Genomic DNA, 21,251 nt, shown 5'->3' on the forward strand with positions numbered 1-21,251 from the left:
AAAAGTTAGGAATTTCAGTGAGATTGCGTTGCACTCTCAGCTCACATCATTCAAAAGAAAAGGTCCACATTGTCCCCCGATAATGTCAACAGACTGGACTGTCTAAGCAACTGGATGAATGTAAAAGAGGACTAAGAAAGTTTTTCTACTTTATAATTAATGTTCTCAACTCACAGCAATACAACTTTACAATGAGTACAATTGTTTGTATTCAATACTTTATTATTATTATTATTATTATTTTACACTTTCCAGATCTGTAATGCCTGTATTTTGGCATTTTTCTGCAGTACACTTGGAATCTAACATAGAAATCAATGTTTTCTTTATTGGTATTGATTGTTTTGAAATTTAAATGTCATTAACATGCCTGTGTTTTAATTTCTGTAATAAATATGGCTGTCAGGTCAGGATCTTGATGGTTTATTGTGGCTTTGTTGTTTACATGAAGAAATCTGTGTTACAAGTGAAACAAAAATTCTAATAAACAATTATATTTTGAGTTTAAATAGTTTTTTCTGCGTTTACATTAATTTTACATTTGAATAGCCAAAATTACAAGTTTCTGTCTTTTAAATGGGATTAATTTTCATAAAAAGTGTGATTAATTAGTTAATTTTTAATTGATTGACAGCACTACTTGAAACATAAGTGAAGTTTATTGATAAACAAATTTCGAGAGGATCACGTGCTTATGATTGTTCACAGCTGTTCCAACTTTAGCTAATAACTGATTATCCTATCAGATGATCCTTAACTTACTATAAATAACCAGACTTTTCTCATCTCAATATCTTCGTCTTGAAGAAACCGCCCCACCCAGCCCTACTTTCCCTCCTTTCAAACGGGCGTCACAGTGGCCAGTGATTAGCGCTGTTGCCTCACAGCAAGAATGCTCCTGGTTTAATTCCTTTCCAAACCAGATGGCATTTCTGTGCCGAGTTTGCTTGTTCTCCCCGTGGTCGCGTGGGTTTTCCCCGGGTCCTCCGGTTTCCTCCCACACTTCAAAAACAAGCACCCTAAACATTTAATCCAAAATACTTTAGCTAAACTCTGAGTACACCTTTCAGCATCCATATCTGACACTTAGCTACAACAAGCAAGAGGGGGAGACATCGAGATCTACCTGAGCTCAAACTCCCCTCTCGCCTTGCAAGGGAGGAAGCCCAGGGCTCGAGGATCTTATAAGCTCAGGGCTCTCTCCCGGGACAGCACGCCAAACTAGCTTTATTATCAATCATCAGCTAAGTGTGAACTCTTGAAATATATATTTAATCATTTGACAGACTTTGCAAATATGCAAATCGATATAAAATATTATTACATATTTTTGGACAGGCAATAAATGAATATCCCTTATTTTATACAGTACAAATGTGTTTATGCAGAGTTTTAAAAAAAATATTATTAATTATTCAAATTAATATCACTGCATGTGCAACATATGCAAAATATTACTATAAAGTTTAGTATCTTCATTGAAGTGTAAAAATTACATTTCAAAGCAGTAAATAAAACAGATTATTGGTAGTGTACTTCACAAGAAAATATTACTCTAGTCTTTACTTAAAACATACATATCTATTTAATCATTTTGCAATCATATTACTGTACATGCAATATATTAAATAGGCAGAATTGTATACAGTGTGAATATGTATATGAAGAGTGTGTTAAACATGAATTATTACCAAAAATATTATTGCATGATCAGCAAATGCACAGTATTACTGCTTACGCAATTATATCAATTAGATTTTTGCATAATGCAAATGTGCATATACAATATGCTAAATATGCAGCATATTTAAAATATTATTGCACATGCAATAAACGCAAAACAATACTGTTTATGTAACATACTTGTTATATATATATAGATAGATAAAAGCCAGAATTATTAGCGCCCCTGTATATATTTTTTACCCAATTTCTGTTTAACAGAGAGAAGTTTTTTTTCAACACATTTCTAAACATAATAATTTTAATAACTCATTTCTTATAACTGATTTATTTTATCTTTGCCATGATGACAACACAATATTTGACTAGATATTCTTCAAGATAATAGTATTCAGCTTACAGTGACATGTGAAGGCTTAACTAGGTTAATTGGGGTAAAGAGTAATAAGGCAAGTCATTGTATAACAGTGGTTTGTTCTGGAGGCAATCCAAAATTTCAAGAGTTCACACTTAGCTGATGACTGTTTATAAAGCTTGATTGGTATGCTGTCCCAGGAGAGAGCCCTGAGCTCATAAGATCCTCGAGCCTGGGGCTCCCTCCCGTTTGCAAGGCGAGAGATGAGTTTGAGCTCAGGTAGATCTGGAGAACTCCCCTGCTGTAGTAGCTAATGAACATATAGTGATTGCTCTTAGGAGATAACTACTTATTAGGAGCATGTCTATGGTGCTGATTTGGATCAGTCAATTAACTTAAGTTGCATGTTTTTGGATGGTGGGAGGAAACTAGGGAACCTGGGGAAAACCCACATGAGCACGGGGAGAACTAGAACCAGTGATGTTATTGCTGCGAAGCAACAGTGCTAACCACTGGGCCACCGTGCCATCCATCTAGGAAAGGAGGAGGAGTAGGGGTGGAAGAGGGGATTCTTCAAAACAAAGATGGCTGTTATATGGAACTGAGGGGTATTTATAGTGGCTAAGGAATCATCTGATTGGTGAATCTTAAATTAAACTAGATTATTAAAGTTTGTCGAGACAAACTTTGAGGCTGGCTTGCAAAAAAGGATAGATAGATAGATAGATAGATAGATAGATAGATAGATAGATAGATAGATAGATAGATAGATAGATAGATAGATAGATAGATAGATAGATAGATAGATAGATAGATAGATAGATAGATAGATAGATAGATAGATAGATAGACAGATAGAAGAATAGATGGATAGATGGATAGACGGATAGACGGATAGACAGATAGACAGATAGACAGATAGACAGATAGACGGATAGACGGATAGACGGATTGACGGATAGACGGATAGACAGATAGACAGACAGACAGACGGATAGACGGATAGACGGACAGACAGATAGACAGATAGATAGATAGATAGATAGATAGATAGATAGATAGATAGATAGATAGATAGATAGATAGATAGATAGATAGATAGATAGATAGATAGATGATAGATAGATAGATAGATAGATAGACAGATAGAAGAATAGATGGATAGATGGATAGACGGATAGACGGATAGACAGATAGACAGATAGACAGATAGACGGATAGACGGATAGACGGATTGACGGATAGACGGATAGACAGATAGACAGACAGACAGACAGACGGATAGACGGATAGACGGATAGACGGACAGACAGATAGACAGATAGATAGATAGATAGATAGATAGATAGATAGATAGATAGATAAAAATAGTTTGAAAAAAGTACAGACAGATAGATAGATTCAATGTTAATGACAGTCACTTGCAATGGAAGTCTATGGGACAGTTGCTAGGGTGCAGTATCTGGTTGTTAGGGTGTGGCTAGAAAGTTAAAAGGCCACCAGTGATTGGCTGCTGGCTAGACTGAGTTAAATGAGCTCAGGCATTAGTCTGTAGGACAGTCTGATGCAGAGTTATGAGCTCACCGAGTTTGATCCAATGTAAAGTCAATGACAATCTTTTGAATGGAAGTCTATAGGACAGTTTCTAGGGTCCCAAAAGTGGTTGCTAGGGCTTGGCCAGAAAGTTAAAAGCTCATCAGTTATTGGCAGTTAGGTAGTCTGACTTAAATGAGCCCAGTTAGAAGTCTGTGCGACAGTCTGACGCAGAGTTATGAGGTCACAAAGTTTGGTCCAATGTTAAGTCTATGGGATTTTTAAGACGGTCCTGGGACGTTTTTCGGAAAACCGAAAGTCGGATCAGTCGGAAAAGATATAGCACACCGAGTCAGACTAGTTTGGAGGTCTGGTGTGAGCTTGGTGGTCATTGCTCGGAAGCTCTAGGAGGAGATAGTGTTTGATTTTTAGTCTCAGAAGAAAAATAGGATTTCAGTAGTCTGGCTTGCTTTCACAAGCCAGTCTAATAATATGGGACCGGCCACAAGCAATCATAAGCATGTGATCCTCTTGAAATTAGTTCATAAATAAACTTTACCTCAAAAAAAATTAAAAACCACTTTTATTCTAGCTGAAATAACACAAATAAGACTTTCTCCAGAAGACAAAATATTATAGGAAATACTGTGAAAAATTCCTAGATCTGTTCAACAACATTTGGGAAATATTTGAAAAAGAAATTCACAGGAGGGGGAATGAGCCCTCAGCTGTATCTCCTGTACATGCTCTTCCACAAACTTCCCGCCTGGCTCTTATGAGCTGATCTAAGTTGGATTTTGTCAGCAGGGAAACTCTCAAATGTGAAACTCATTAATTTGGAGTGTGATGTGATAATGGACGAGTTGTTTTCTCACCTCTCTCACATCGGTCTCCGCTGTAGCTGGGCAAACACAGACACACAAAGGAGTCCTCTTTATCAATGCAGGTCCCGCCGTTTTCACAGGGGTTCGACTGACAGTCGTCCACATCTGACAGAACAAAAACATTCAAATATTAACTCATATGAACAGAATTATACACATTTTTGTGTATAAAAACAAAACATTTAATAATTGCACATACACTTGTTTAGTACTGCTATTATAAAGTCAAATGTTAACCAAACTAACCTATTTGGTAATCGAAATTAAGTTGAAATTAAATATTACATTTCCAGTACATGTAATGCAAATATAACATGAATGACAAGAGAAAGGGGTCAGTGGTTGCCACAGTGGAATGAACCGCCAACTATTCCAGCATATGTTTTACACAGCAGATGCCCTTCCAGCTGTAACCCAGTACTGGGAAACACCCATACACACTCTTTCACACACACACACACACACACACATACACTACGGACAACTTAGTTTATTCAATTCACCTAAAAAACTAAATTCATTAGTTTGCTGTAAGTGAAAGATGAGAGGCGGAGCTAAAACACGATCTGCCCCCTACCAGATTGTATGTCCACACATGAAAATAAAGCCTGACTTGACTCAACATTCAGTTTTAATTGGAAATGCATCATCCCCAAACTGAACTCAAAGCAGCATCTTCTGGTTTATGTTGATTTTAAGGTTGTTAACCGTAGTAAAATCAACCTTCAGCCTTTACTTGCATCAAATCACTCGGGTTTGAAACAGAGCACAACATCATTTCACACACACTTTCTCAGTAATGAACTGTCAGGTGTGTGAAGAAGCTGGCAAAATATTTACAGAAGCCAGCAGCCGCTGTCAGCTTCCATTAGACCTAGCAGAAAAGCATCATTCTGGGATTGACTTCAAACTCCCACAGGCTTCATGTCATACACCATCGAGAAAACACACGCATGCGCACTCACACACACACACACACACACACACACACACACACACACACACACATACACACACACACACACACACACACACACACACGAGTGGTCAGAGACATCAGAGCTAAGTGAAGATTTAACAACCACCTAAATCCCCTCTGAGGACACACCGCTGTCAGATACACTAAACTATATGGAGTCAAATCAGTCTCAAAAATAATACATTTACAAAATTAAATTCATACATGCGGAGCACAATTCACATTTACAAAATCCAATTCGTAATTTCAAAACTTGAATCGTATATGCACAATTATAATTTTCAATTCAAAACTCGATTCGTAAACACACAAATCCAATTCGTAATTTCGAAACACGATTTGTAAATATGAAAATCTAATTCATAAAATCAAAATAATTCGTAAATACGCAAATCCAATTTGCAATTTCAAAACTCGATTCGTAAATGCACAAATATTATTTGTAAATTCAAAACTCGATTTGTTAATACACAAATTTAATTCGTAAATTCAAAACCCGATTCGTAAATGCACAAATTCAATAAGTAAGTTCAAAACTTGTTTCGTAAATACACAAATATAATTTGTAAATTCAAAACTCTACTCGTAAATACACAATTACAATTCATAAATTTAAAACGGTTCGTAAATACACAAATATTATTCGTGAATTCAAAACTCAATTCGTAAATACACAAATCCTATTCATAAATTCAAATTAATTCGATTCAAAAACTCGTTTCAAAACTTGATTCGTAAATAAATAAATATAATTCGGAAATTCAAAACTCGATTTGTAAATACACAAATATAATCCAAAAATTCAAACTGATTCATAAATGCACAAACATTATTCATATATTTAAAACTCAATTCGTACACAAATCCAATTAGTAAATTCATAAATTGGTTTCGTAAATACACAAATCCAATCAGTAAATTCATAAATAGGTTTCGTAATTACACAAATCCAATTAGTAAATTCAAAACTTGTTTTGTAAATAGACAAATATAATTTGTAAATTCATAACTCTATTTGTAAATACACAATTGTAATTCATGAATTTAAAACGATTCGTAAATACACAAATATTATTCATATATTCAAAACTCAATTCGTAAATACATAAATATAATTCGTAAATTCATAATTCTATTCATAAATTAACAATTATAATTCATAAATTCAAAACTCAAATTGTAAATTTACAAATATTATTTGGAAATTCAAAACTCGATTCGTAAATAAACAAATATAATTCATTAATTCAAAACTTGATTCGTCAATACACAAAAATAATCCATAAATTTAAAATGATTCATAAATGCACAAATATTATTCATAAATTCAAAATAGTTCATAAAATCGGAAATTTAATTTGTAGTTTCAAAACTCGATTCGTAAATACCCAAACATAATTTGTAAATTCATAACTCTATTTGTGAATACACAATTCTAATTCCTAAATTTAAAACTCGATTTGTAAATACACAAATATTATTTGTAAATTCAAAACTCAATTCGTAAACACACAAATCTAATTCGTAATTTCAAAACACAATTTGTAAATATGCAAATCCAATTAAAAAATAAAAACATTTAATAAATACGCTACTCCAACTTGTAATTTCAAAACTCGATTCGTAAATACACAAATATAATTCTTAATTTCAAAACTCGATTCGTAAATACACAAATATAGTTTGTAAATTCAAAATTCGATTTGTAAATACACAAATCCAATTCACTTGACAATAATATTTATTATTTTGCTCGTAAATTAACTTTTTAAAAAATTATTGAACTGATTTAAAACCCAATCATTTTTAAAAGAGTGTGGTGAGTGTGTGTGAAGCGCCAGCAGTTTTGGGCTTCTGACTGATGCCGTTACACAAACTTTTAAGACGATCCACTTTTATCTTTTTCCAGCTCCTCTGATGACAACTTTACTGCAAGCCTGACAAGCGCTGAGCCTCTGAACTGCTGGCTATATTGGGAAACGTCTGCATTAAATCATCTTTTCTGAGAGTAATCCTGCATCTGTAAAGCGCTTTTGCAAAGAGCTGTGACAGACGCTCAATGAGTCTTAAACACTTCAGATTCAGCATCGCATCACTGTCGCCTCATATTAAACTCAGAATTCAGACACTCGGATCACACTGCTTATAGTTGTGTTTTTGTCTATTGAAGTCTGAATTATTAGCTCTACTTATTTAATTTTCCGCCCAATTTCCATTTAACGGCTCAGTGGTCAGCACTGTGACCTCACAGCAAGAAGGTCACTGGTTCGAGTGCTGGCTGGGCCAGTTGGCATTTCTGTGTGGAGTTTATATGTTCTCCCCATGTTGGTGTGGGTTTCCTCTGGTTTCCCTCACAGTCCAAACACATGCACTATAGGGGAATTGATTAATTAAAATGTCCATAGTGTGTGAGTGTGCTTGGGTTTGAGTGTGTATGGGTTTCCAAGTACTAGGCTGCGGCTGGAAGACCATCCACTGCGCTACTTATATATCTTTACATCAACTACATTAGCATGACATCTAAATGTTTGAAAGGATCATTTCAAAGACACAAGGACAGTACTTCTAGCTTGCTGAACATTGCAGGACACAACTAGAAGTACTGTCCTCACAAATATAAGTAGTCTTTAAGGGCACAAAGCACTATTTCAAGAGTTCACACTTAGATAATGCTTGACTCTTTAAGCAAGTTATCATGCTGTCCTGGGAGAGAACCATGAGCTCCCGCCTGGTCAATAAGCATCATAGATATATACACTAGATGTCGCCTGGCCTATTGTTGCCTATTGGACGGACTGCGTCAATAGCACGGCCATCTTGGTACAGGGTAGCACTCCTTTGAAATGAATGCGGGACCAAGGTGCAGTGGAGGACTGTGGCCATGCAAAGCCAGAGATATACACATATACACATATATCTATGATCGGGAGTTTTCCTGGATGTTAGTATGCAATTTGTTTTTCTAATTACGAAATGTATAATTTTACATCACTTTTCTACATTGATGGATCAGTGACCACACGGGCATTCCTGACAAAAGCTTGTGTTTGTGTGTACAGAAATGTACTATCCACCCTCCCTGTTAAATTTGATCTAATCGTGTCCTGAAACACAGCTCCTCTCCTGCTTTCACTTCTCATACTGACGGAGGGAGCGATTGGTTTGTGAATGAATCTCCGTTATGAATGACTCCTTCACTAGCCGACAATAATACAAGTTTCTGGCAGTGCAGCATGTCATATTTCTTTTGCATTGTTTGCTGATTTTATTCAACAAAACTAGCATAAACCGAGTGTTTAGTGCGAGTTGGAGTGGCTTTGCTGTATGGTGAATGCAGTAAGTGACTGTTATCATCAATAACGTTACCTGATTAGCACAAAAAACAGAAAAAACTTAATATTACCTATGAAATGTTCTGCCTTTGTGCTTTGTTTTCTTTGTTTGCTCGTTACTACACCCGTAGACAGCGCTAAAGTCCCGCATCTTCACGTAATAACACTATCTTGACTAGTGCGGCTGAATGACATTTGTCCTGGGAGCACTGTACCAATGTGGCGGCGCTATTGACGCATGCTCAGGGTCTCTATGCGATATCTAGTGTATATATCTATGAATAAGCATTAGGAGGGATATGAGATCAGGTAGTTCTCGATAGCTTCCCAAGTAGACCACTAGCTGCGCTAGTTTGTAGTAAGTGCTGGTGACTTTAACTTTTGTTGCATGGTTTTTGAGTGTGGGAGGAAACCGGAGTACCCGGGGAAAACCCACGCGAACACGGGGAGAACATGCAAACTCTGCATAGAGACTGTCGGTTGGCTCAGCTAGTGTTGAACCAACGACCTCCTTGCTGTGGGGCAACAGTGTTAGCCACCGAGCCATCGTGTCGCCTGAACTGAGGAGGAGGGAGAAGGGATGGATAGGGGGGGGTTTCCAAAACGAAGATGAGGAATGAAGTTTAGGCTGTGTATTTATATTGAATTTAGAGTGATCCGATTGGCTCGTTAGGGATTAGTGATAGGTATTAGCTGTAGTCAATCCTATCACGTGTTCCTCTCGAAATTAGTTTAAGAAACTTCACCTATCCGTAACGTTAGATGTTTTGGTCAGTGGTGTTTCTATTGTAGCAGAGTACTGGGGTCCGTTCTTCGTACCTCGCTTAAAAGATCTAAGATGATTTGGCAGACCCTGGATATTTTAATCTTGATAACTGATCTCTCGCTAATTTGGTTCTCCAAACAAGTTCGCGAATCAGATTAGAATATCTGGATGAACTGATCTGAGATCGCTGCGTTTGTTGTTAAGGACAGATCTATCGATCCTCGAAATCATGATAAGCAATGCAACGATTGGCTGACGGCACAGCTGCGTAATGACATCATCTGATTAATATTCAATTATCCATGTGAGCAAAATTACATCAAATTAGCAGTAAACGGCTTGTTAAATATGACACGCAGTAACTTCACATTTGTTGTGAGCTGCAGGCTTTACACTTTCATGTGTCAAGAGTATTCATCATGTATTTCAATGCAAATCAGTGTATTTAGTTCCACATTTAGAAAAGATTTTCTTTATTATAGTAGCCGTTTTTTAATCGGTGTAAAGAATAACTGGTTGTTTCCAAAAGCATTTTCATATTGGTAAAGGAGTCTGCAACTTTTGTGAAGCATCAAATCACCTGTTTTAATTGTCAAAACATGTTTATGACTGCATAAATGTATTATTGCTTTTAAAAAAAGTCACATATTGTGCATTTCTATTATACACAATTTGTACTAAAGCGATCTAAAAAGTTCATATCAATAAGTTTTCTCTTTGCACCACCAGGTGGCAGTCTTTGTATTTTCATTTCGAGGGTGCAGATTGCATACGTTTTATTAATATGTTTAACTTTATTTATTTTATTAATGACTATAACTTTTATATATATAGTTAAAAAATATTTACTATTTTCCCAAGTGTATATAACTTTTACTGTAAGAAAAAATCAGAATTCGGAACATACTTTCTGTATTATCTTTGCTTGAACTGAGTCGATCTAGTCCTGTTTATATGATTTGAACCTGCTCCCGATCAGGTTTGACCTAGCAGATCTGTTGCCATGACAACAACTCTCGGATCAGCTTTGAAGAACGAAACAATCCTGGATCGTGTCAAATCGTCAATATCCAAATCCAGCTAACTGAGTGATCCACGTACGAAGAACGGACCCCAGATCGGCAGAAGTAAACCAGCAGCCTAAGATTTCACCAGATATACGTCACGTGCCGCTGTGCATATAGCCTATTGTACTGTTGTACTATTTTGTAGCACTACAATGCATGAACAAACAATGCTGGCGTTTTATTTTCTCTCTCATCTGTCATCATCTCTCAGGACTGTATATTTACAGTGGAACGCTGCTGTTTCTGTGTGATCAGAACATGTTTGATATGAAGCTCTGGAGAGGCTCGTGTGGAAACGCTGCTCTTTCAGAGGATCTGTGAATAATGTACGAGTCTGATTAAATATTCATGAAGAGCAGAAGTAAATCACGAGCCTTTAAGAAACCAGAGATGACTTCAGCAGGTGCTTTTACCGTCTGATGAGAATGATCGCAGAAATCAGCAGTGGAAAAACGGCCATTCAGAGAGGAAACTGATCTGATTTTGTGTGTGTACATGACTGCATATGCATTTTCTTTTTAGATATTTTATAGTTTCATTTAATGGAGTTTAATTTAGATATTAAATAGAGGTTTAATTGTATGCAGTTTTAATTAGAGATTATATGTAGTTTAAATGTATAGATTGTTAATTAATGATTTTATAGTTTTAATTTATAGAGTTTAATTAGATTTTATAAAGTTTTAATTGATAGATTTTTAATTACTGGCAGCTTAAAGATGCCTCTCATATGGAGAATGAAGTCACATGCATTGTTTAAGTTTAATTCAATTCAATTCAGCTTTATTTGTATAGCGCTTTTACAATGTAGATTGTGTCAGCAGCTTCACATAAATGGTCATAGTATCTGGATCAGGGTCGTTCAGTTTTTAGTGTTTAAGTTCAGTTCAGTTTAGCTCAGTTCAGTGTGCTTTAAAGTCAATACTGAGAGTCCAAAACTGAAGAGCAAATTCAAGTCTCAAAATCTTGATGGTTCTGTGGGTCTCGTCTATCAAATATGATTTCTATTTTGTATTCTCTATTGGATTGGGCTCAGGTGATTGGCTGGGCCATTCTACAGCTTGATTTTCTTTCTCTGAAAGCATTTAAGACTCTCCTTAACTGTCTTTTGGTTCATTGTCTTGCTGAAATCTCCACCCTGGGTTTATCTTCATCCTCCTGCTCATGTAGATGTTGGACTGAAGCAGCTGATATTCATTTACACTGAGGAAGGGCAGAAGGTTGCTGAAGAACTGCTGAGAGATTTCAGCTGCTGTCTGGGCTTTCACTGCCTTAATACACCTCCCTTTCTTCATGTGCTCAATGATTATTCCCTTAGTCACTTCATTTTATTACACATAACTTAATTTGTAAACTAATTAAACAACCAAGGTCTGCAGAAGAGCATCTCTGAATGCACAACATGTCTACCCTTGAGGCGGATGGGCTACAGCAGCAGAAGACCACACCGGGTGCCGCTCCTGTCAGCTAAGAACAGGAAACTGAGGCTACAATTCACACAGGCTCACCAAAACTGGACAATAGAAGATTGGAGAAACGTTGCCTGCTCTGATGAGTCTCCATTTCTGCTGACACATTTGGATGGTAGGGACAGAACAACATGAAAGCATGGATCCATCCTGCCTTGTATCAGTGGTTCAGGCTGGTTGGGTGGTGTAATGGTGTGGGGGAGATTTTCTTGGCACACTTTGGGCTCCATCCCTTTATGAGCACAGTGTCTCCATCTTCTGATGGCTACTTCCAGCAGGATAACGCACCATCTCATAAAGCACGAGTCATCTCAGACTGGTTTCTTGAACATGACAATGAGTTCACTGAACTCAAATGGCCTCCACAGTCACCTGATCTCAATCCAATAGAGCACCTTTGTGATGTGGTGGAATGGGAGATTGGCATCATGGATGTGCAGCCGACAAATCTGCAGCAACTGTGTGATGCTATCATGTCAATATGGAGCAAAATCTCTGAGGAATATTTCCAGTACCTTGTTGAATCTCTGCCACAAAGATTAAGGCAGTTCTGAAGGCAAAAATGGGTCCAACCCGAAATTAGTAAGGTGTACCTAATAAAGTGGCCAGTGTCTGTGTGTGTGTGTGTTTGTGTTTGTATATATATATATATATATATATATATATATATATATATATATATATATATATATATATATATATATATATATATATATATAATTCACTCAGAGTTTGTTTAAGAAATAATAAAAGATGTTCAGACAGGTTTTATAGTTGTAGTTAAATATAATGACCCTGCTACAAATACTATTTCATGATTTTTTCAAGAAGAAAACTGCTAGATTGTCTGTAATGTCACCCCAGTCCAGATAAACAGCACGCATACACACTGAAATGGAGTATATTTATGTATTTTCATTACTGTACGCAGGTCTGGAAGCAGTAAATGATGGCAGAATGTTGATTAGTGTGTGTATAAAGTCTGAAAATGTCCTCACCGATCTCACAGCTTTCTCCAGAGTAACCCTGCGGACAGAAGCAGCGGAAACCCTCTCCATGAGGAAGACACGTCCCTCCGTGAAGACAACTGCATCTGTCGTCCTCTGAAACACATACACACACACACATATGGGTTATGATGTTTTATGGGGTCTCTCCATAGCTGTAATGATGTTTCTACAGTTCAGACTGTATATTGTGGGCTCCGAAACGTTCGAGGTTACAGAAGTAACCCTTCGTTCCCCGAGGAGGGGAACGGAAGTGCCATGAATGGGAGGATTCGGATCAGAAGCCGCTTATCTGGAGAGTATTGAACGGGCCAATGAATGAAATTAATTGGCAGCGTAAGCTTGCGCAGGTGTACGACATCTGCAATTATCTCAGCATATAAGCACACCTGAAGCCAGCAGACGCCATCCTTTTAAGCTGAAGAGACTTTCAAACAGCTAAGGGACAGTCATTATGGCGACGGAATATGGCACTTCCGTTCCCCTCCTCGGGGAACGAAGGGTTACTTCTGTAACCTCGAACGTTCCCCTTCGGTTGGGGAACTTCAGTGCCATGAATGGGAGAATATGGAAAGCGCCATAATGACTGCACCTTACCAACACCCCCGATGAGGAGATAGTCAAGCAAGCGTGACGCACCCACATCATGGGGGGCGCGGTCCTCCAACGTGTCCCTGGCCCTAATTTATCCTACTTCAACAGAAGTTTTACGGATTTAGATATATTTTTTGGGAAGTCGTGAGCATCTAGATAATTCTAGGAAATACGACAGTACGTTGGGAAGCGTGCAATCCCGATAGGGAGGACGCTGCGGAGGCCATCCGTTACCCAAGGGGGGGATAGATGGCAGAATTTACCTATGGACTAGCCCTAAAAAGGGGGAGTACGCATAGCAAAGAGTGGTTAGCGGAGAGGGAAGACACGGGTCCGCCCAGGGGGGGGACTTAACCATGGCGGAATAAGCATATGGGATCGCCTAGTGGGGATCACGCATAGCAGGCACCTATACCCAAAACGCGGGCTGACCAGCGGGCAGACCTACAACGTAGTGGGCCAGCAAGTGACTCCTCAGCTGAGTCAGTGCTGGGGGCCACGGAGGAATCTGCAGGGCTCACCTGACGGGGAACTTTACTGACAGATAAAAAAGGCGCACGTACCTCCGTGTTAGGGAGAATGGCGCAGCAAGCGTGTTTCAACACCCTACCGAGTTGTCTCCTCAATCACCAAAGGGTTACCTAATACCCTTGAGGAAACCGGCTCCACTCGCAGATTGTAAAACCTTGCAAATGTGTTGGGTGTCGCCCAGCCCGCAGCTCTACAGATGTCTGTTAGAGAGGCGCCACGTGCACGCGCCCAAGAGGATGCAACGCTCCGAGTGGAGTGTGCACGTACTCCCGGGGGACACGGCTGACCTCGACTCGAATAAGCGAGTGAAATGGCATCCACAATCCAGTGGGATAATCTTTGTTTCGATACGGCACTTCCCTGCTGCCGACCGCCATAACAGACAAAGAGCTGCTCAGATGATCTAAAATTCTGAGTACGGTCCACATAAATGCGCAGAGCGCGAACTGGACAAAGTAAAGAAAGGGCTGGGTCTGCCTCCTCCGGGGGCAGCGCTTGCAGGTTCACTACCTGATCTCTAAAGGGGGTGGTAGGAACCTTGGGCACATAACCGGGGCGGGGTCTCAGGATAACGTGAGAGTAATCCGGCCCGAATTCCAGGCACGAGTCACTGACCGAAAATGCCTCCAGGTCCCCGACCCTCTTGGAGGCCAACGCAACCAGCAGAGCTGTCTTCAGGGACAGAAATCTTAGAGATACTGATTCGAGTGGCTCAGAGGGATCGGATCGCAGACTCGTGAGAACGAGGGCGAGATCCCAAGAGGGCATGAGAGGGGGGCGAGATGGATTAATTCGCCTAGCACCCCTAAGGAACTGGATGACCAGGTTATGCTTTCCCACGGTGCCGCCAGCTACCGCGCTATGATAAGCGGAGATGGCGGCCACGTAAACCTTGAGAGTGGAGGGCGACAGCCTGCTGTCCAACTTCTCTTGAAGGAAAGAGAGCACAACACTAATCTGGCAATTTCGGGGGTCTTGTCTGCGAGAGACGCACCATTCAGTGAATAGACTCCACTTCAGGGCGTAGGCGCGCCTCGTGGAGGGGGCTCTAGCCTGAGTGATGGTATTAACCACCGCAGTCGGTAGGTTACCTAAGTCTTCCTCGCGTCTAGGGACCACACGTGGAGGTTCCAAAGATCGGGGCGAGGGTGCCAGATGGTGCCCTGTCCCTGAGAGAGTAGGTCCTCTCTCAAAGGGATCCGCCAGGGGAGGGCCGTCGCGAGGAGTGAGAGCTCTGATATCCAGGTCCGGTTGGGCCAAAGGGGCGCAACTAGCAGAACCTGTTCCTCGTCCTCCCTGACCTTGCACAGAAACTGCGCGAGCAGGCTCACTGGGGGAAACGCATACTTGCGCATGCCCCGAGGCCAGCTGTGGGCCAGTGCATCCGTGCCGAGAGAGCCCTCGGTCAGGGAAAAAAACAACTGGCAGTGAGCGTTCTCGGGGGAAGCAAACAGATCGATCTGGGCCTCCCCGAATCGCGCCCATATCAGCTGAACAGACTCGGGGTGGAGTCTCCATTCTCCAGGGCGTAACAGCTGTCGTGAGAGCGCATCGGCTGCACGATTGAGCGTGCCTGGGACGTGAATGGCGCGCAGCGATTTCAGCCGCGGGTGACTCCAGAGGAGCAGACGGCGGGCGAGCTGAGACAAGTGGCGAGAGCGCATACCCCCCATGCGGTTGATATACGCCGCCGCCGCCGTACTGTCCGTCCTGACCAGCACGTGTTGCCGCTCCAGCACCGGTAAAAAGCGGTGGAGAGCGAGGAACACTGCCAACAGCTCTAGGCGATTGATATGCCAATGCAGCTGGGCACCCTTCCAGAGGCCCGCAGCCGTATGCCCGCGACACACGGCCCCCCCAACCAGTGTTGGAAGCGTCTGTTGAAACAACAACATGGCTGGACGCCTGTCCTAGAGGCACACCGGCCTGTAGGAACGAGGGGTCGTTCCAAGGGCTGAGGGCGCGGCGACACAGCGCAGTAACCGAGACCCGGTGTGTGCCCGCGTGCCATGCGCGTCTGGGGACCCGATCGTGAAGCCAGTGCTGAAGTGGTCTCATATGGAGCAACCCGAGCGGCGTGACGGCGGCTGCGGATGCCATATGCCCCAGGAGCCTCTGAAAGAACTTCAGTGGGACCACTAGTTTGCTGTCGAGCTCCCTCAGACAGTTCAGCAACAGGCGAGCGCGTTCCTCGGAGAGGTGCGCTACCATGGTGATCGAGTCCAGCTCCATCCCGAGAAAAGAAATCCTCTGCACGGGGGCGAGTTTGCTCTTTTCTCGGTTGACCTGAAGCCCCAGTAGGCGGAGATGCCGAAGCACCTCGTCCCTGTGCATAATCAATTGCTCCCGCGAGTGGGCTAAAATCAGCCAGTCGTCGAGATAACTGAGTATGCGAATGCCCGCGAGCCGAAGGGGCGCTAGGGCACCCTCCGCGAGTTTGGTGAAGACCCGCGGAGACAGAGAGAGCCCGAAGGGGAGGACCTTGTACTGCCACGCTCGACCCTCGAACGCAAACCGCAGAAATTGGCGGTGGCGTGGAAGAATGGAGACATGGAAATACGCGTCCTTCAGGTCTATGGCTGCAAACCAATCCCGAGGACGAACGCATTGGAGAATGCGCCTCTGCGTGAGCATTCTGAACGGCAGCTTGTGCAGACAGCGGTTCAAAACGCGCAGATCTAGGATTGGCCGTGACCCACCGCTCTTTTTGGGTACGATGAAGTATGGGCTGTAAAACCCACTCTCCATCTCGGCTGGAGGAACCGGCTCGATTGCACCCTTCACCAGGAGGGCAGCAATCTCCTCTCGCAAGACAGGGGCGGACAGGGGGTTGACCCTGGAGAAATACACGCCCGTAAACTTGGGGGGCCGTTTCGCGAACTGAATCGCGTAACCGAGTCTGATTGTGCGTATGAGCCACCGCGAGGGGCTGGCCCGCGCTAACCAGGCAGGCAGAGCCCCTGCTAATGGAGTCATCGCTACAATCGCTGACGTACCAGCGGTGGGGCAGCGCGGAGTGGGTGTGCTGATCCGGGAAGCACGAGGGTCCCGCGGAAAAGCTGGAGGAGAGCGATTCGCTCTGGCTCCGCACCCTGACTCCGGAGAGGGGGCTGGAGGGCTGAGGGAAGGGAGACCGTCCCCCCAGCGCTCGTGAGCCACTGGCGAAGCACGTAGAGTCTGCGAGCCGGAAGGCAGCGCGTCCCGGACTGGCAGAACTCGTGCAGTCACATCCGGGGAAGGGAAAAAGTGCTCTTTTACTGATGTTTTGGTGGCACTGAAAAGTACCGTTGTTATCGGGGCCCCGCCCTCCAGCGGGGAAAGAGCAAGTTTCCTCTTCTCCGGATGGCCTGTCTCAGGGACGCTTCGCGGTCCGTTTACCGGCCTTAACGGCGCCCTGGACAGGAGGGGCTGCCCGCTTTCGAGGTGAACGCCGCGCCCGCTTGGCCGGAGGCGCAGGCGGGGGCGGGGCAGCACTCGTTGGCGGGCGCCCTCGGCGAGGAACAGCGGAGGTGGATGGCTCGGCGGGCGGAGCGGGCTTACGGCCACGCCGATAGATGACATTGCCAATCGCATCCGACTGCTCTTTCACCGCCTTGAATTCCTGGGTGAATTCACCGACGGTGTCGCCGAACAGGCCAGCCTGGGATATGGGCGAGTCAAGAAAGCGAACTTTGTCAACGTCGCGCATATCGGCCAGGTTTAGCCAGAGGTGGCGTTCCTGAACCACAAGTGTGGACATCGTCCTCCCCAGCGCACACGCGGCGGACTTAGTAGTCCGAAGAGCATAGTCGGTCGCGGTGCGCAGCTCATGTAATAAGCTTGGGTTGGACCCGCCCTCGTGCAGCTCGGCCAGCGCTTGGTAGCGCTGGTAGGTGGCCATCGCGTGCAAAGCAGAAGCAGCCTGGCCCGCAGCCTTATAAGCTCTGGCTCCGAGGGAGGCAGACAACCTACAGGCTTTGGACGGGAGGCGGGGCAAACCCCGCCACGTAGAGGCGCCGCGCGGATTGACCGCGATAGCGCGCTCCACTGACGGGATCGCCTCATACCCCCTGGCAGCTCCGCCGTCAAGGGCGGTGAGGGCGGAGGCACTCGCAGCACGGGCAGAAAAAGGTGCCCTCCAGGACTGCGTGAGCCTACTGTGCACTTCCGGGAAGAAGGGGACGAGAGGCTTCGAAGGCTTTGCCTTCTGGTCCTCTACGTAGCACCCATCTATTCGGTCCGGCCGCGGAGCTGGGGGATAAACCATCTCCAACCCCACGGCCGAAGCAGCCCGGGAAAGCACGGCTAACATGTCCGCTTCAGGATCCGATTTGACAGCGCTCACCTGCCCGGAGGGGGCGAGCGGGTCCGGATCTTCGTCGGACAGTGAAAGCCCACCCTCCGATGCCGCGGAGGACATCTGATCTCCGGTGTCAGCGAGTGTGAGAGCTACCATCTGGTTAGACGGATCACCCTCACCACCCGAAGCTTGGATGGAGCGCCGTGAGGAGCGAGAGGTCCGCGAGCCCGTGGGCGGCGGATTAGCTCCCGCTGAAACCCTCAGATCTGCCCGAGCGCCCGCTGCTTTTTTAGAACAGGAGGCAACTGGGGTGGCTCGCTCTCTTGCGAAAGTTAGCCGCGATCTTAGCTGTGCAACGGTCATGGCATCGCAATGACGACATGAACCGCCCGCGAGCACCGCATTAACATGCTGGACCCCCAAACATGCAATGCAGTGATCGTGTCCATCATCCGGAGCCAGGAAACCCCCGCATCCAGAAACGCACAGTCGGAGCGCCATCCTGAAAAGGACGTGCTGCACGACTGTGTTGCTCTTTTAGGAAAGTTGCAACTATACGCACCGCTCTGGAGGACCGGACCCAAAGAACCGCAGGCAAGGGAGTAACCCAGCTCGACCGTCTGCCACCGCGAAGACCCACTCTGGACCGGGAGACACACTCGTTCGCTCTGAAGTGCTGATCAGCAAGAGGAACCCTCATCGACTCACTCAGAAAGGATCTGAAGCGAAAAGGATGGCGTCTGCTGGCTTCAGGTGTGCTTATATGCTGAGATAATTGCAGATGTCGTACACCTGCGCAAGCTTACGCTGCCAATTAATTTCATTCATTGGCCCGTTCAATACTCTCCAGATAAGCGGCTTCTGATCCGAATCCTCCCATTCATGGCACTGAAGTTCCCCAACCGAAGGGGAACTCCAAATCTCCCCTAAACCCACCGTCACAGGAAACAATCTGCACTCTCACATACTCATAATACTTCATTCTGTCTGATTTATGAGCCGTTTCACTTATGGAGACCAAAAAAAAAAGTCTCACACACATTTGCTCACTCACAAACAAACTCACAAACACATGCTTACACGAAATTAACTTGTGTTGCTGGTATTTACTGGTCCCCACAAGTCACACAAACACAGACAGACAAACACACTAACACAAACAAGCATATATGCTCACAGACACATGCTCACTCACACACAAACTCAAACACACGGTCACACACCCTTACATACACACAAAAACTCACAAACACACACTCAAACGCGCACACATGCATACCCACAAACTCTCAGAAACACATGCTTACACACACACACACACACACACACACACGTACACACACACACACACACACACACACACACAAACACACAAACAAAAACATATGCAAACACACGTTCACAAACAGACAGGCTGACAATCTGGAGGTGATCCATCACAATCTGTGTGTGTGACTAGACTGCTGGCACACACACACACACACACACACACTTGTCACCTGCCATAATGAGTGATCATACACACCTGCGAGGGTCACACAGAAAAACACAAACATCATTTGTCTTGTGTTCAAATACTTATGCTTCACTGACTGACAGGAGACAGCAGATGCCTTTCCAGCTGCAACCCAGTACTGGAAAACACCCATACACACTCATTCACACACACTTAAACACTGCAGTCAATTTAGTTAATCAGTTTCCCTATAGCGCATGTGTTTGAACTGTAGGGCAAACCGGAGTACCCGGAGGAAACCCATGCCAACACAGGGAGCACATGCAAACTCCACATAGAAATGCACCCTGACCCAGCTGAGACTCAAACCAGCAACCTCCCTGCTGTGAGGCCACAGTGCTGTCACTCCTGCCTAAATGGATCAACAGTTATTTTTCCCGTCACCTCATTAGTTTCTCATCAAATCTTCTGACCAATCAAATGCTTTCTAGTATCTTACATGCCCCACCCCCTTCATCCCACTGGCTTTTCATTTGATGCGCTTGAACTCAACCACTCTCACTGTTTGAGAAAAACAAAACACTATTGGCTGTTTATAAAGGGGAGGAGCTACTCTATGCCCCGCCCTCTTCAGTTGAGATCACATCAAACATCGAATATGAATGCACATTTCAAAGCACTTAAACAAGCACATGAAAGATGAGCTGTGATTGGTCCGTTTCACTGACAGTCAGATTAAGTGGGCTGATCCTGAGCAGAATAAGTGGAGCAGCTGTTATGATGACAGTCTGAAAACACAACCCGCTTTCTCTAGAGTCTCTCTTCATTACACACAGCTTTTAGTGTGTGTGTGTGTGTGTGTGTGTGTGTGTGTGTGTGTAGGTGTGAGTGTTCATTGAGGCTTGTAATGGCTTTCCAGCATTGAGCTTTAGAGAAAGGCTCATTCTAATACAGCCACTGAATGAGCTTCACCGTCCATCATGATATATATTTACAGACCGAGAGAAAGAATCGCAGCAAAATCCCAGTGTGTGTGTGTGTGTGAAAGTCAGTTCACAGTCAAGGTCAGAAGCACATTTAAAACTCTGGACCCCATTATACACCCGGCGCAATAATGTGCAAGAAGTGTTTGGCCGATTTGTTCCTATTTTTAGACCATTCATTCATTCATTTTCTTGTTGGCTTAGTTCCTTTATTAATCCGGGGTCGCCACAGCGGAATGAACTGCCAACTTATCCAGCAAGTTTTTACGCAGCGGATGCCCTTCCAGCCGCAACCCATCTCTGGGAAACATCCACACGCACCCTCATACACTA

The 21,251-nt window shown here is 43.6% G+C and overlaps 1 protein-coding gene across 8 annotated transcripts in view; it reads right to left on the reverse strand.

Moving 5' to 3' along the window:
• Nucleotides 1–21,251, reverse strand: part of ncana (neurocan a) — a 248,356-nt gene that overhangs the window by 25,198 nt on the left and 201,907 nt on the right. For all 8 annotated transcript variants that reach the window (XM_073931819.1, XM_073931821.1, XM_073931830.1 and 5 more), the window contains 2 exons: nt 13,067–13,171; nt 4,447–4,560 (listed from right to left, as the gene is read on the reverse strand). In XM_073931819.1, the coding sequence (XP_073787920.1) occupies nt 4,447–4,560; nt 13,067–13,171 (219 nt within the window). The remainder of the gene's footprint in view (nt 1–4,446; nt 4,561–13,066; nt 13,172–21,251) is intronic.

Source organism: Danio rerio, chromosome 2 (genome assembly GCF_049306965.1).
Source record: "Danio rerio strain Tuebingen ecotype United States chromosome 2, GRCz12tu, whole genome shotgun sequence".
Lineage (NCBI taxonomy): Eukaryota > Metazoa > Chordata > Actinopteri > Cypriniformes > Danionidae > Danio > Danio rerio.